We start from the raw sequence: 12,278 nt of genomic DNA, 5'->3' as shown, positions 1-12,278 counted from the left end.
GGTGATAATGTTCCCCTTTAAGTGATAGCCTTCACAGCCATGAGAGGACGCATGTGATTCCGATAAATATGACAATGTTAGCGATATATTTCACGATATTCTGTTTTTTGAATCAAACGTATATATGCAGAATTATATTGCATGTAATGTGCATTCCCGTTATGTCCATTCTTGCTCAGTGATTGAAGAGAAGGGGGTGAAGATGAAGCTGACGGTGATTGACACGCCAGGATTTGGAGACCAAATCAACAATGACAACTGGTAAGTCACATCAGAATCAGAATCAGAATAGTTTTTATTGCCATTGTTTGAGAACGGTTTCACAAACTAGGAATTTTGCTTGTTGCAATCGTGCAACATAAAAGACATATGAGACAGAATAGGTAATAAGATGAGCTGTAACTGAGCTATCAGATCTTGTTATTGTTCATGTGTCTGATGGTCGAGGGGAAAAAACCGTTCAGGTGGCGGGAGGTGTGGGTCTGGATGGGCCGTAGTCTCCTGCCTGAGGGGAGAGGGGAGAATAGTTTGTGTCCCGGGTGATGAAGGCTAAAGCAATGATTAGAACATGTATAAGGCATATTAATGTTTCCAAAAATAGATGTTTAGTATATATTAAGAGTTCAGGCAAAAAAAAAGCTATAAAAGCCATTTTACCGATTTTTAACTGTGAATATCACTAAATCAGGGGTGCACAAACTACAAGACATCGCAAGTAAAAAATTCTATATATAAAAAACATGTCAGACAGGCAAATTATATTGTTGCTGTATCTGCTGTACACATTTATTTTTCTAAATAAAAATGTGGAATACTTATCTTATTGACTTAATTGTATTAGTGTTGTCCCAATACCAATATTTTGGTACTGGTACTAAAATTATTTTGATACTGTTCGGTACTTTTTGATACTTTTCTAAATAAAGGGGACCACAAAATTTGCAATATTGGCTTGATTTGAACCAATGGTGCATTAAACATGTTTCTTATTGCAAGTTTCTCCTTAAATAAAATAGTGAACATACAAGACAATTTTTCTTTATGTAGTAAGTAAACAAACAAAGACTCCTAATTAGTCTGCTGACATATGCGGTAACATATTGTGTAATCTTCTATTTTATTATTCTGTAAAAATTATTAAGGAAAAGTAGTAGAAAATTAATTATTAATCTACTTGTTCATTTACTGTTAATATCTGCTTGCTTTCTCTTTTAACATGTTCTATCTACTCTTCTGTTAAAATGTAAGTATCACTTATTATTCTGTTGTTTGGATACTTTACATTAGTTTTGAATGATACCACAAATTTAGGTATCAATCCGATACCAAGTCATTACAGGCTCATACATTGGTCATATTTAAAGTCCTCATGTGTCCAGGGACATGTTTCCTGAGTTTATAAACATAATATTCATTAAAAAAAACGAAAATGTTGTGATGCCAAAAAATATCGACATAATCATAGTTGTATCGCTCCTGTTTTTGGTATCATTACAGTGGATGTCAGGTGTAGATCCACCAATGGCGTTTGTTTACATTTTGATGCCTGTGAGCTACGGTGTGTAGTGAAGCATGTTTAGCTATTCCTCGTCCTGGAGGGATGATACTTGTAAGAAACTTATAGCTTCACCTTTATCATTAGTTTTTAAAACAAATCCGTCCGTTCTCCCTTTTCTGTCTACACACTGTGTCTGCCTGTAAGTATTCCGTGATTGTGCGCTGTCGAACATGCTCCTCTGCTTGTAAACCAGCAATGACATGATGTGACGACGACGGGGGCGCAGGGGGGTGGTGGACCGGTACTTTTTAGAGGCGGTATAGTACAGAAAATGATTCATTAGTATCGCGTATACCATACAACCCTAATTTGACTTTATACCATTTTTGGATATTTTTAGTGTTTGGCACAGCCGGATCAGAGCAGGAGGGGATAGAAAGAAGAAAAAAATAAAGTAGACTGCTAGCCCACAAAGCAGACACGGAACCAAATTAGCCCATAAAACTGCGAGAGCCAAAATACTTGACCTCTTCCTTCTTAATCTTCTACGCGCGATAATTTGGTTCAGAAAATGATGACTATCCTCGAAATTGCCAGTATTGTGACCGAGTGGAATAGAAGCCATGTTTACTTCCGTAAACACTGCAGTGCGGGCGATGTCATGATGTCATGTCGCACGCGGGTTAGATTGCATTCAAATTATACCTCACATTTTTTTGTAATGTGAACAACCACTAAAAAGATCGGATTTGCCAAAAAAAAAAATCTGAATTGGACATCCAGTTTGAACATAGCCTTATATTGATTTTTACCTTTCTTCTATCACCTCATCGTAGTTTTAAAATGTTGGCGCAGTTAAAATGTATGAGTTGAGTAAACAGGGACGCCTTCAAAGCTGGGTTTTCCCGCTTCCAAAGGAAATTAACCGTTTTGGATTTTTTTTCAAGCGGGTGTAGATTGTGTTACATATTCATAGTTTGATTCAAAAGACGCTATTGTTGAATTCGGACAGCAAAATATTTTTTATCCAAACTTTTATGACGTAGTATTTTATAACTGACAAATTTAAATGAACCAAAAAATATTAAAATCTTTTCAAAAGCCCATGCCTTGGACATTGTTGCTATGAACTGAGTTACCATGGCAACACGTGAAGCCATATGACACAAGCGTTTGTGCTTCAGGCCATTTGCTTGTGCCATCAATTCAATTGGACACCAAAATTTTCTTTGCTTGGTTCAAATCTTTTATCCATTTCTATCCTGCAAATGGTGGCAGTCGTTGAGCGATAATATTTAGGCAGTACTTCTCAAACAGTGGGGCAGGGCCCCCAACGGGACCCCAGGAACATGGTTTTTCAGTATCATGCTTCAAACCTTGTTTCGAAAAGCTTTGCACTACAAGACGTGGTCATTGTAGACATTAATTCCGACTTCATCTTGATTGAACTTTTTTTTTTTTTTTTCAACAAAACACATTTTTTAAAATAGATTTTTGTAGGTTAAAGTGTTTTGTATTTTGTGCTCTTGAGTTAATGCTGCTGATCAATTTGATTGTATTTTTATTGATTGATTTTATTTTAGTTTATTTTTCAGTATCAAATGGTTCAGGTTGGTCCAAAAAAATGTTTATAGTTTGAATAATAATCAAATTGTTTGGAAATTTCAGGGAAATTGATGTACTTTGAATATTGTATGCTAATCAACAATGTTATTCTGTGTTGTCTTTTTTATTTATTTTTATTGTTAGTAAGGATACAATGTTACTTACAACTATTTTATAGACAAATTATACTATTTATAGTCACGGCGTAAAGTAAGGGGGTGCAAAATGTTTTCTTCAACAAACACACTACTCAAACAACAAAAACTACTTTGGGACAAAGGATGACCCAAAACCTTATATTTTTGAGCCTGAATATACAGAGGATGAGCTCAAAGTTTTAGAAACTATGTGCCAAACAAGCTTCGGTGAAACATCATGCAGCAATAAAGTTAAAGTTAAAGTATCAATGATTGACACGCACACTCGGTGTGGTGAGATTATCCTCTGCATATGACCCATAATTCTCATTACCTGGGAGGTGAGGGGGGGGGGGGGGTGCCCAGGAATCATTTTTGGTGATTCAACCCCCAATCCCAGCCCCTGATGCTGAAACTCAAGCAGGGAGGCAATGGGTCCCATTTTTATAGTCTTTGGTAAGACTCGGCCGAGGTTTGAACTCACAACCTACCGATCTCAGGGCGGACACTCTTATCACCAGGCCAATGAGCAGGTCTACTTGGCCACTGAGCAGGTCTATTGCTAATAAGCAGAATATTGCTAAATGCTGAACAAGATATACAAACAACTAACATAATAAAACACTTAATGTACAATGTCTAATGTCTGCTCTCACTAGGATGCCAACAGAAAGGATGTTTATATTTTCTCGTATAGATGAAGAATTGATCATAAACCTTGCAAAGAGTTGAAAAAAGTGGCCGTAATTTGGTGACTTCCTGGGAGGGTGTAACATAAATTAATTGAGAAGCACTGCATTAAGGCCATTTTCACACGAATACTGATCTTTAAGAATACATATTTGTGGTCTCCACACGCAAGCATAAGTTTTGTCCTTGACAACAAATCTTTCGTATAATTCTCATATACACAAAATCTATTGGTTGACAGCCTTTCAATCATTGTAGGGTTTTTAGAATCTGACTAATCTGTTTTATTTCTACTCTCTGTTGCTCTTTCCAAAGTTGGGAGCCCATCGTGAAATACATCAACGAGCAGTATGAGAATTATTTGAGGGAAGAGCTGCATGTCAACCGCAAGAGGAGAATACCAGACACCAGAGTCCACTGCTGCATCTACTTCCTGGCCGCGACTGGACACAGGTGAAAACATGTTGCATGCATCTCTTTCATCCAATACCATGACATGCTTCTGATTTTGGTTGGGCAAATTTGGTTTGCATAAGGTTTTGTCAATCAATTTCCCGTATTTTTCGGACCGCAGTGCGGACCGAATTATAAGGTGCCGATGAGTGGGTCTATTCAGGTTTATTTTCGTACATTAAAGGGGTATTAGTACATATTATGATTTTTTATTTTCTACAAACCATAATGGTTGTTCATTGGTCAAATTATTGCATAGATTACATATCTTCAAGCTGCTTTCTGACCCTCTCTTCAGGATGCGCTGTTTTTTGGGCAGTCTTATTTACGTGGCTCCACTCCGACAGCGTCTTCTCCCCGTCATTTTTGTTGTACCCGTAGTTTTTTTAGTGCTTCCATAGCGAGTGAACTGACATATATTAGTTAGAACTGTACGCTATGTTGTATTAGAAATGGCAACGGCAAAGGATGAATGTCCAAAGGGATAGAGAAAAAGAAATGACTAGATGTGCAAATTTTCAGGACTTTTGCAGATCCCCAATACACAACAGCAGAATCAATTGGTAAGAAAAGATGGTTTTGCATAATTGGCCAAAAAAAAAGCCAGATAATATCGCCTTATAGGTGCTTTTTTGGGGTCCTTATACACACACCGTAATAATTAGCGGTGACAATAAAGTCGATCTTTGAATGAATCGGGATTCTTACTTGTAATGGTCCTGAATCGAGTAAAAAAACAAATCAAAAATCGATTTTTCTTTTTCTTTTTTTTGTCTGTCCTGTCCAGCCACTCAGCCAAATCATACTGTTGATGTAGATGCCCTTATCTGCTGTACAGAATTACTTTAGAAAAGGGAAGTGTGGGATACTTCTCTTGTTGCCTTATTCGTATTTGACTTTATTCAATGTTTGGGTGGAATTGTATTAAACAAAACTAAGTTTATTTTAAGTAAAGTCATTTCTCAGAGCTGCTATTTTTTCTATGGAGGAATGTACTTAATCATAGAACTGGCACCCAATGTTATTAAAAAAGTATTGATTTTAAATTGAGAATTGTTTTTAATCAGGAAATTTGTTAAACCTTGGCGAGAATGAGGACTCAGGTGCAGAAGGGGGACAATTGACACAGGCTTTATTTAACAGTTTTTTTTTAACTCTCTTAGAACAGAGTGATTAAAGCAAAGCGGCTATAGAATCTATGATAACAAAAGACATTGGCAAAACACTATAAACAGAAAATCACTCCATATGGAGGAAAAAGGCAATAGCAAAAAACACACGAATCTGATAACAAAAAGAACAACAATCTATGATTAGCTAAAAAAAGTAAATCACTCACTCAGAGGAGACAAGAAACTTCAAACAGAAAGTAAGCTATAAAAAGCTGAGATAACTACAAAGTAAAGCGCTCCAAGAGAAGGGGAAAAAAAGGAAGGCAAAGCACTGAAATTAAACACAACATTTTTGACCAAAAACTTCCATCCATCCATCCATTTTCTACCGCTTATTCCCTTTCGGGGTCGCTGGGGGCACTGGCGCCTATCCCAGCTACAATCGGGCGGATGTGACTGTGAATGTTGTCTGTCTATCTGACCAAAAACTTTAGCAAACAAAATCACTCTTTCTCAGAGGAAACTAAGAAATCAATAAATAAGGCAAGGCAATACTTAGCAAACGTGATTCAAGGCTGTGGACAAGGCTGTGGACAAGGCTGGAGGCACGTAGCGAGACGATATACTCTGGCACAAGACAAGAGGAGGACCAGACATTTATACACATGAGGTAGGGTGACAGGTGGGCACAATCAGGCAATCAGGAGAGACATCAGACCAGTGAAACTGGAGGAAGGGCAAGTGACCTGAAACGAGAGGGAGAGTTAATCTTTCAAAATAAAACAGGAAATGACAAGACAACATGAAACCAGACAAAACCCAGACAATACTTCACCCAGGTGTGACAGAAATTATTCTCTATTTAATCGTTACACACAAAAATTGAATTGGATCGTGTGGTTCCCAAAGATTCACAGTACTAATAATAATACCCATATGTTGAAGCACTGTACGTCTGACTATGGTAGCTTTAATGTGTCGACAATCCATCAAGTGCTTGGCTTTGTAGCTTACCAAAGTTGTACAGTACTTAAACATTTTAAAAGATTTTTGAGCGCCGTGTGTAATGTTCTATATACTCAATGAAACATCAAAGTTTTGGGCTAGCTTGCTAACCTGTACTTGCGAGAGTAATTTTTTTCAATTTGATTTTGAAAAATTTTAGTTTCATTGTGATTCAGTGAGTGGAGTGTGTGGGTGATGGAACAGTTGAGAAATGTGGTAATTGTGCATGTTCGTAAAATGACCTATTAATTTTTTACGGGAAAATTGTCCCAGAAAACTGGGAATCCTTGGTAATCTGGGATATTTTAAAAAAGCATTTTTTTGGGATCTCGCGATTTTCGGTCGAGTCGAACGTTTTGATACTTGAACGGTTCTGATCAGATGGGCTGCGGAGCGTGCCAAAGTTTTTGGGCCGAATGATGATAAATACATGATTTCTTTGGTGTAGAATACTGGGGCATTCACACAATAATTAAACAGATCAAATTGCCTGCAAAAAGAGCAGGGGACAGGAAACTCCAGACAGAAAAACACAACTGAACAAAGTAATGGTTTGTTGGGATGCAGGACCGTGACATTTAGGGGTTTTTACGTGTCCTGCACTGAGCTGGCTTTTGTCAGGTCACTCGGTCTCAAAGCACTTGGCTGCAATTGTCTTTCCCCGCGACCTCTGGAGAACAGCTAAAGGAACCATTGGATTCTTGGGTATCTCTCGTTAACTACAGTATACTTAAGATCACCATTAACAGTTTAAAGAGGAACTACACTTTTTTGGAATGTTGCCTATCATTCACAATCCTTATGTAAGACAAGAAAACATATGTTTTCTTTTTTTTCCTGCATTCCAAGGTATAAATAAACATTTGCCAAAGTCAGCTAACAATGGAACCAATAAGGCTTGCTCTATTTTAATTTTCCTGAAGGAACTCTCCTGAAGGAATCAATAAGGTACTATCTATCCATCTAAAAAAAAAACATCCAAACACCTCCATCAACCTTTCATATACCTGTGTAAGTATATATGTAATTTAGTAACTGGCACATTCGTAATACCATGTAATATTTACGTATTTTGCTCATATTTATTTATTTCAAAATTAGGCAAATATAATACGTATTTATTTCACAGACGCATCACAATGTTCGCTTTTCCCCCCCAACAACGACAAACCTACTACTCAAACAACAAAGACTACTTTGGGAAAAATGATGATCCAGAACCTTATATTTCTTGCCTGAATATACAGAGGATGAGCTCTGAGTTTTAGAAACTGTGTGCCAAACAGATTAAGCTTTGGTGAAACACTAAGCGGGCAGCACGGTGGATTTGGGGTTACTGCATGTGCCTCACAATAGGAAGGTCCTGAGTAGTCCTGGGTTCAATCCTGGAGTCGGGATCTTTCTGTGTGGAGTTTGCTTATTCTCCCCGTGACTGCTTGGGTTCCCTCCGGGTACTTCAGCTTCCTCCCAACACTAAATTGGTCCTAGTGTGTGAATGTGAGTGTGAATGTTGTCTGTCTATCTGTGTTGGCCCTGTGATGAGGTGGCGACTTGTCCAGGGTGTACACTGCCTTCCACCCGAATGCAGCTGAGATAGGCTTCAGCACCCCCCGCGACACCAAAAGCGACAAGCAGCAGAAGATGGATGGATGGATGGATGGATGGATGGGGGGAGGGAGGGAGGGATGGATGGATGAATGGATGAAACACTAAGCATCATGCAGCAATATTGCTAAGTGCTGAAAAAGATATACAAACAACTAACATAATAAAACCCACACTTACTGTACAACGTCTGCTCTCACTGGGATGCTAATATACTGTACAGATGAAGAATTAATCATAAATTTTGCAAAGAATTAAAAAAAAATTGGTAGCAATTTCCAGGTGAAGACCATGATTTATAATCCAAAATTAACTTTTGCCAATTTAAAGGCAAACCAGGAGAAGAACGCTGGCCGAATATGTAAAAAAAAGCAGCATAAGATAGCTTTCTGTGATCCATGCGTCGCTAATTATAGATAGTATGTGTTCGCGCTTATGACAAAAATACGCGGTTAATATTCAGGTCATGACTTGTAAATGGAGTATTGTTGGCAGTTTTTGTATGGTTATTTTGAGGGCTTTGTGGGTGGAATAGAACAGCTCTCCTTGACTACATTGTTAGCTGACTTTTGTTATTTACGATTTAGAATGCAAAAAAAGAAAGAAAGAAAAAGAACTTTGTTCTTGTCTTACATAGTATTTGTGAATAATAGGCAAAATTCCCCCAAAAAGTTAAGTTCCCCTTTAAAAATGGGACACAATTATATACTGGTAATGTTTTATAATCACATTGTGTCACTGATAGCAAAGACCTCATCTCTCACTCATTTACAAGTGTCCAAACTGACCACAGGTGTGATATATTTGCAGGTTACGCCCCATCGACGTGGAGTTCATGAAGAGATTGGGAACGATAGTGAGCATCGTGCCTGTCATTGCCAAGGCTGACACACTCACCATTGAGGAACGACAGGAGTTCAAAGAGAGGGTGAGGAAACCTGTTCACACAAACACATTGGAGCCTCAAACTGACCTGTGTTTTACCTTTAACCCACTCCCAGATAAGGCAAGACTTGGCAGCCAACGGAATTTGTGTTTATCCCCAGAAAGAGTATGACGAGGATCCAGAGGAGCGCTTTCTCAACGACAGGCTGAGGGTAAGCGCGCTGTTACGTTTTGTTTACTCCAAATAGAATCAGATTCATTGGCCAAGCTTTTGTTTATAGTGCGTCCCTTAAGACTGTCCAGGGTTCAGCCAAGGGTTCAGATCACTTGCTGTGTTTAAACTGTTTGCGGTAACCTTTAGAAAAACTGCCAAATCCTTATGCTTTTGCTTATTCACGTTTTATGTTCATCTTGCCTTTTAGAAGGAATTACTACCGTGTTTTCCGGAACTACTAAATTTAAGGGGGAAAATATATTTTTATATTATAGCTAGGGGTGTAACGGTGCATGTATTTGTATTGAACCGTTTTGGTACGGGGGTTTCGGTTCGGGGGTTTCGGTTCGGTTCGGAGGTGTACCGAACAAGTTTCCACACGGACATTTTAAGTAGCGTACCGCACGTTGTGTAAACAATACACACCGAGCCACAACACACGGCATGCTAGCAGCGACTGGGCTACGATTGACTGACTATACCTCCTCTTTTCAGCGGATATGTCCTCTTTTGCGGGGCTGTCCGGGTGGAGTTTCTAAAATGCCTCAAATGGCTGGCATTTTAAGTTAAATTTGCGTGTATTTTTAACGTACGTTCAGGGTTGAGAAGGGGTTGAAAACAAAATAAATTGTGTACGCAGCAGCATTGGTGAGGGAGGGGCAGAGACAGAAAGAACGAGAGAGTTATGAGAAACGGGCATGTGCCACCAGGCTCTGCTTTTTACCCATAGATTTATCAGATTTTATTTTTTAATATCTATAGCAGGGGTGTCAAAAGTGTGCCCCGGAGGCCATTTGCGGCGTACAGCTAATGTTTTAAAGGCCCACGGCACATTCTAAAAATACTATTAAAATAAACAAAAACATAACAAAAGTGAAATAAAAAAAGCTTAAAAGTTAAATAGTAATTTAGAAAAAGTTGCAATGTTGACTAATAAAACAAAGCTGTTTTTTTTTTTCTTTCAAACTGTAATTTCTCAAAACATAATATTGAATCAAAATGAATGTTATTATGAATTATTGACCTATCCAAGGTTCCCATTACTTCACATCAAATATTCCACTAAGAAAAATATTTATGGTGGAAGATTTTTCAAATTTGGTATATAAATAACCAAAAAATGTATATTTTGTTGTTTTCTTACTGTACCGAAAATGAACCGAACCGTGACCTCTACACCAAGGTACGCATCGAACCAAAATTTTGGTGTACCGTTACACCCCTAATAATAGCCGCATCAGACTATAACCCTCAAATATATATGTTGTGAAATGAATTATTTAAACAGAAATATTCTGTAAATGTTTGTTTACATGCATCAATCATTTCCAAATGGTGTCTGTAACACGGTAGTAAAACGGCTGATCGAACAAAACATAAGTCAATGTCATGGACCCACTAGCTGCGGAAGCTAGTTCTTCAATCAGCTAAACAGACTCAATAACTCAACGTTGACATCCTGGTGAATTTACTGAGGAATTTTTAAAAATGAAATAATACAAAAATAATGCTGTTGTAAGTTAATAATACTAACACAGACACTTGTAAATGTGTTAGCACATTACGATAGCATGTACAAATATGCATGAACAATAAATACAAATTCAAAATAAGTTTTGCTTTTTTTTGGTGAAAAAATAGTAGTTTGAAAGGAGACACGCAATGCAGCAATTTACATGGCTTGGATTCTGAACAATACAATGTTTTAGTTGATCTTTTTAGAACATTATAAATTGTACTTCGTATAGAATGATTGTTAACAAACTAAATAAAAACCCTGCTCTGGAAGGCAGAACTTCAGCATTGAATAAAATACTTTTGTAAAGAAAAATGTAACATTGCTCTTTAAATGCAAATAAATAAACTCCAGTGTTGAAATTAATAAAGTGTAAACTTAAATCTTCTGTTTTGACATAAATACTTATGTAAACGAAAATTTATTATTGCATATTGTATGTAAGTAAGTAATAAACTCCAACATTGACAGCGCTTTAGCGAAGAGCGACCGTTGTAGTTATCGTTCTTTATCATGCTCCTTTCTTACCATACATGGTACCTTAGGTAAACGATTCCACCACGGTAAGCTGCTTTTTAGCAGGAGTTTGTTTTTGTTGTTATGTTCTTGTTCGTCTTCTTGTTGAATTTCCCCCACTTTCAGATGCTGGAACAGGTTTAGTTGTGCCACTGTCATTTTTGAATAAACTTTGCAGCGCACCGCCCCTTATTCCACGCCTGTTGTCACAAATCCCAACCACTAACGACACTAGTCCTTTCTTTCTCACTCTCGCTTGTGTTAGAATTAGCCATGTTGTGCTAAATGTGTGTGAATATCACTAAGGAAATGACTGGGAGGGGTAATGAATGTTCACGGTGCATAAAGCAAGAGGTAGAAAAGACATAAAAATATTTTTCCTTTTTTAAATCGTCTGCAACAAACAGAATTTATGGCTAATTTATCTCGCAGGCCGAATTCGAAGACATTTAAAAAAAATCTATATACAGTATTTAGTTAACGAGTGAAGCTATCAAGTTATACATATATTTTTTGGGAGGGCTTTGGGAGGTATTCTCGCTACCCAGCAAGCACAAGACATTAAAACAATGTTGAGAACTTTTTAAATTAGGTCTGGATGTTAAGCAAACATAACGTTGAAACAACATGCTTTTTGACAACATTGAATCAATGTTGGGTTCTGACATTGATTTGACCGTTGAATTTGGGTAATTTTCCAGCAGTATTTTACAACACAAATACAACGTTGAAACAACATGCTTTTTGACAATGTTTATTCAATGTCAGGTCGTGACGCTGATTTGATCATTGAAATTTGGCCATTTTCTTACCAACAAAATGGATCGAACTTTAGACATCAACGTTGTCTCAATTTACAAATACAACTGTTTTGCAACTTTGTTGTCAAAGTCAGTTTTAAAGAACATGTACTGTATTTTCTGAATCATAGGGCGCACCGGATTAAAAGGCACACTGCCAATTAGCGGATCTATTCAGGTCTATTTTCATACGTAAGGCGCACTGAATTATAAGGTGCATTAAAAGAGTCATATTATTAGGA

General features: G+C 37.5%; 1 protein-coding gene across 4 annotated transcripts in view; it reads left to right on the top strand.

Annotated features, from left to right (window-relative positions):
- LOC133541488 (neuronal-specific septin-3-like) overlaps positions 1-12,278 on the top strand; it is a 191,569-nt gene that overhangs the window by 170,411 nt on the left and 8,880 nt on the right. For all 4 annotated transcript variants that reach the window (XM_061884930.1, XM_061884931.1, XM_061884933.1 and 1 more), the window contains 4 exons: positions 180-261; positions 4,246-4,383; positions 8,916-9,033; positions 9,107-9,202. In XM_061884930.1, the coding sequence (XP_061740914.1) occupies positions 180-261; positions 4,246-4,383; positions 8,916-9,033; positions 9,107-9,202 (434 nt within the window). The remainder of the gene's footprint in view (positions 1-179; positions 262-4,245; positions 4,384-8,915; positions 9,034-9,106; positions 9,203-12,278) is intronic.

This window comes from Nerophis ophidion, linkage group LG23 (genome assembly GCF_033978795.1).
Source record: "Nerophis ophidion isolate RoL-2023_Sa linkage group LG23, RoL_Noph_v1.0, whole genome shotgun sequence".
Classification (NCBI taxonomy): Eukaryota; Metazoa; Chordata; class Actinopteri; order Syngnathiformes; family Syngnathidae; genus Nerophis; species Nerophis ophidion.
The sequence above is the reverse complement of the archived record's forward strand: the minus strand, read 5'-3'. Positions and strand labels throughout refer to the sequence as shown.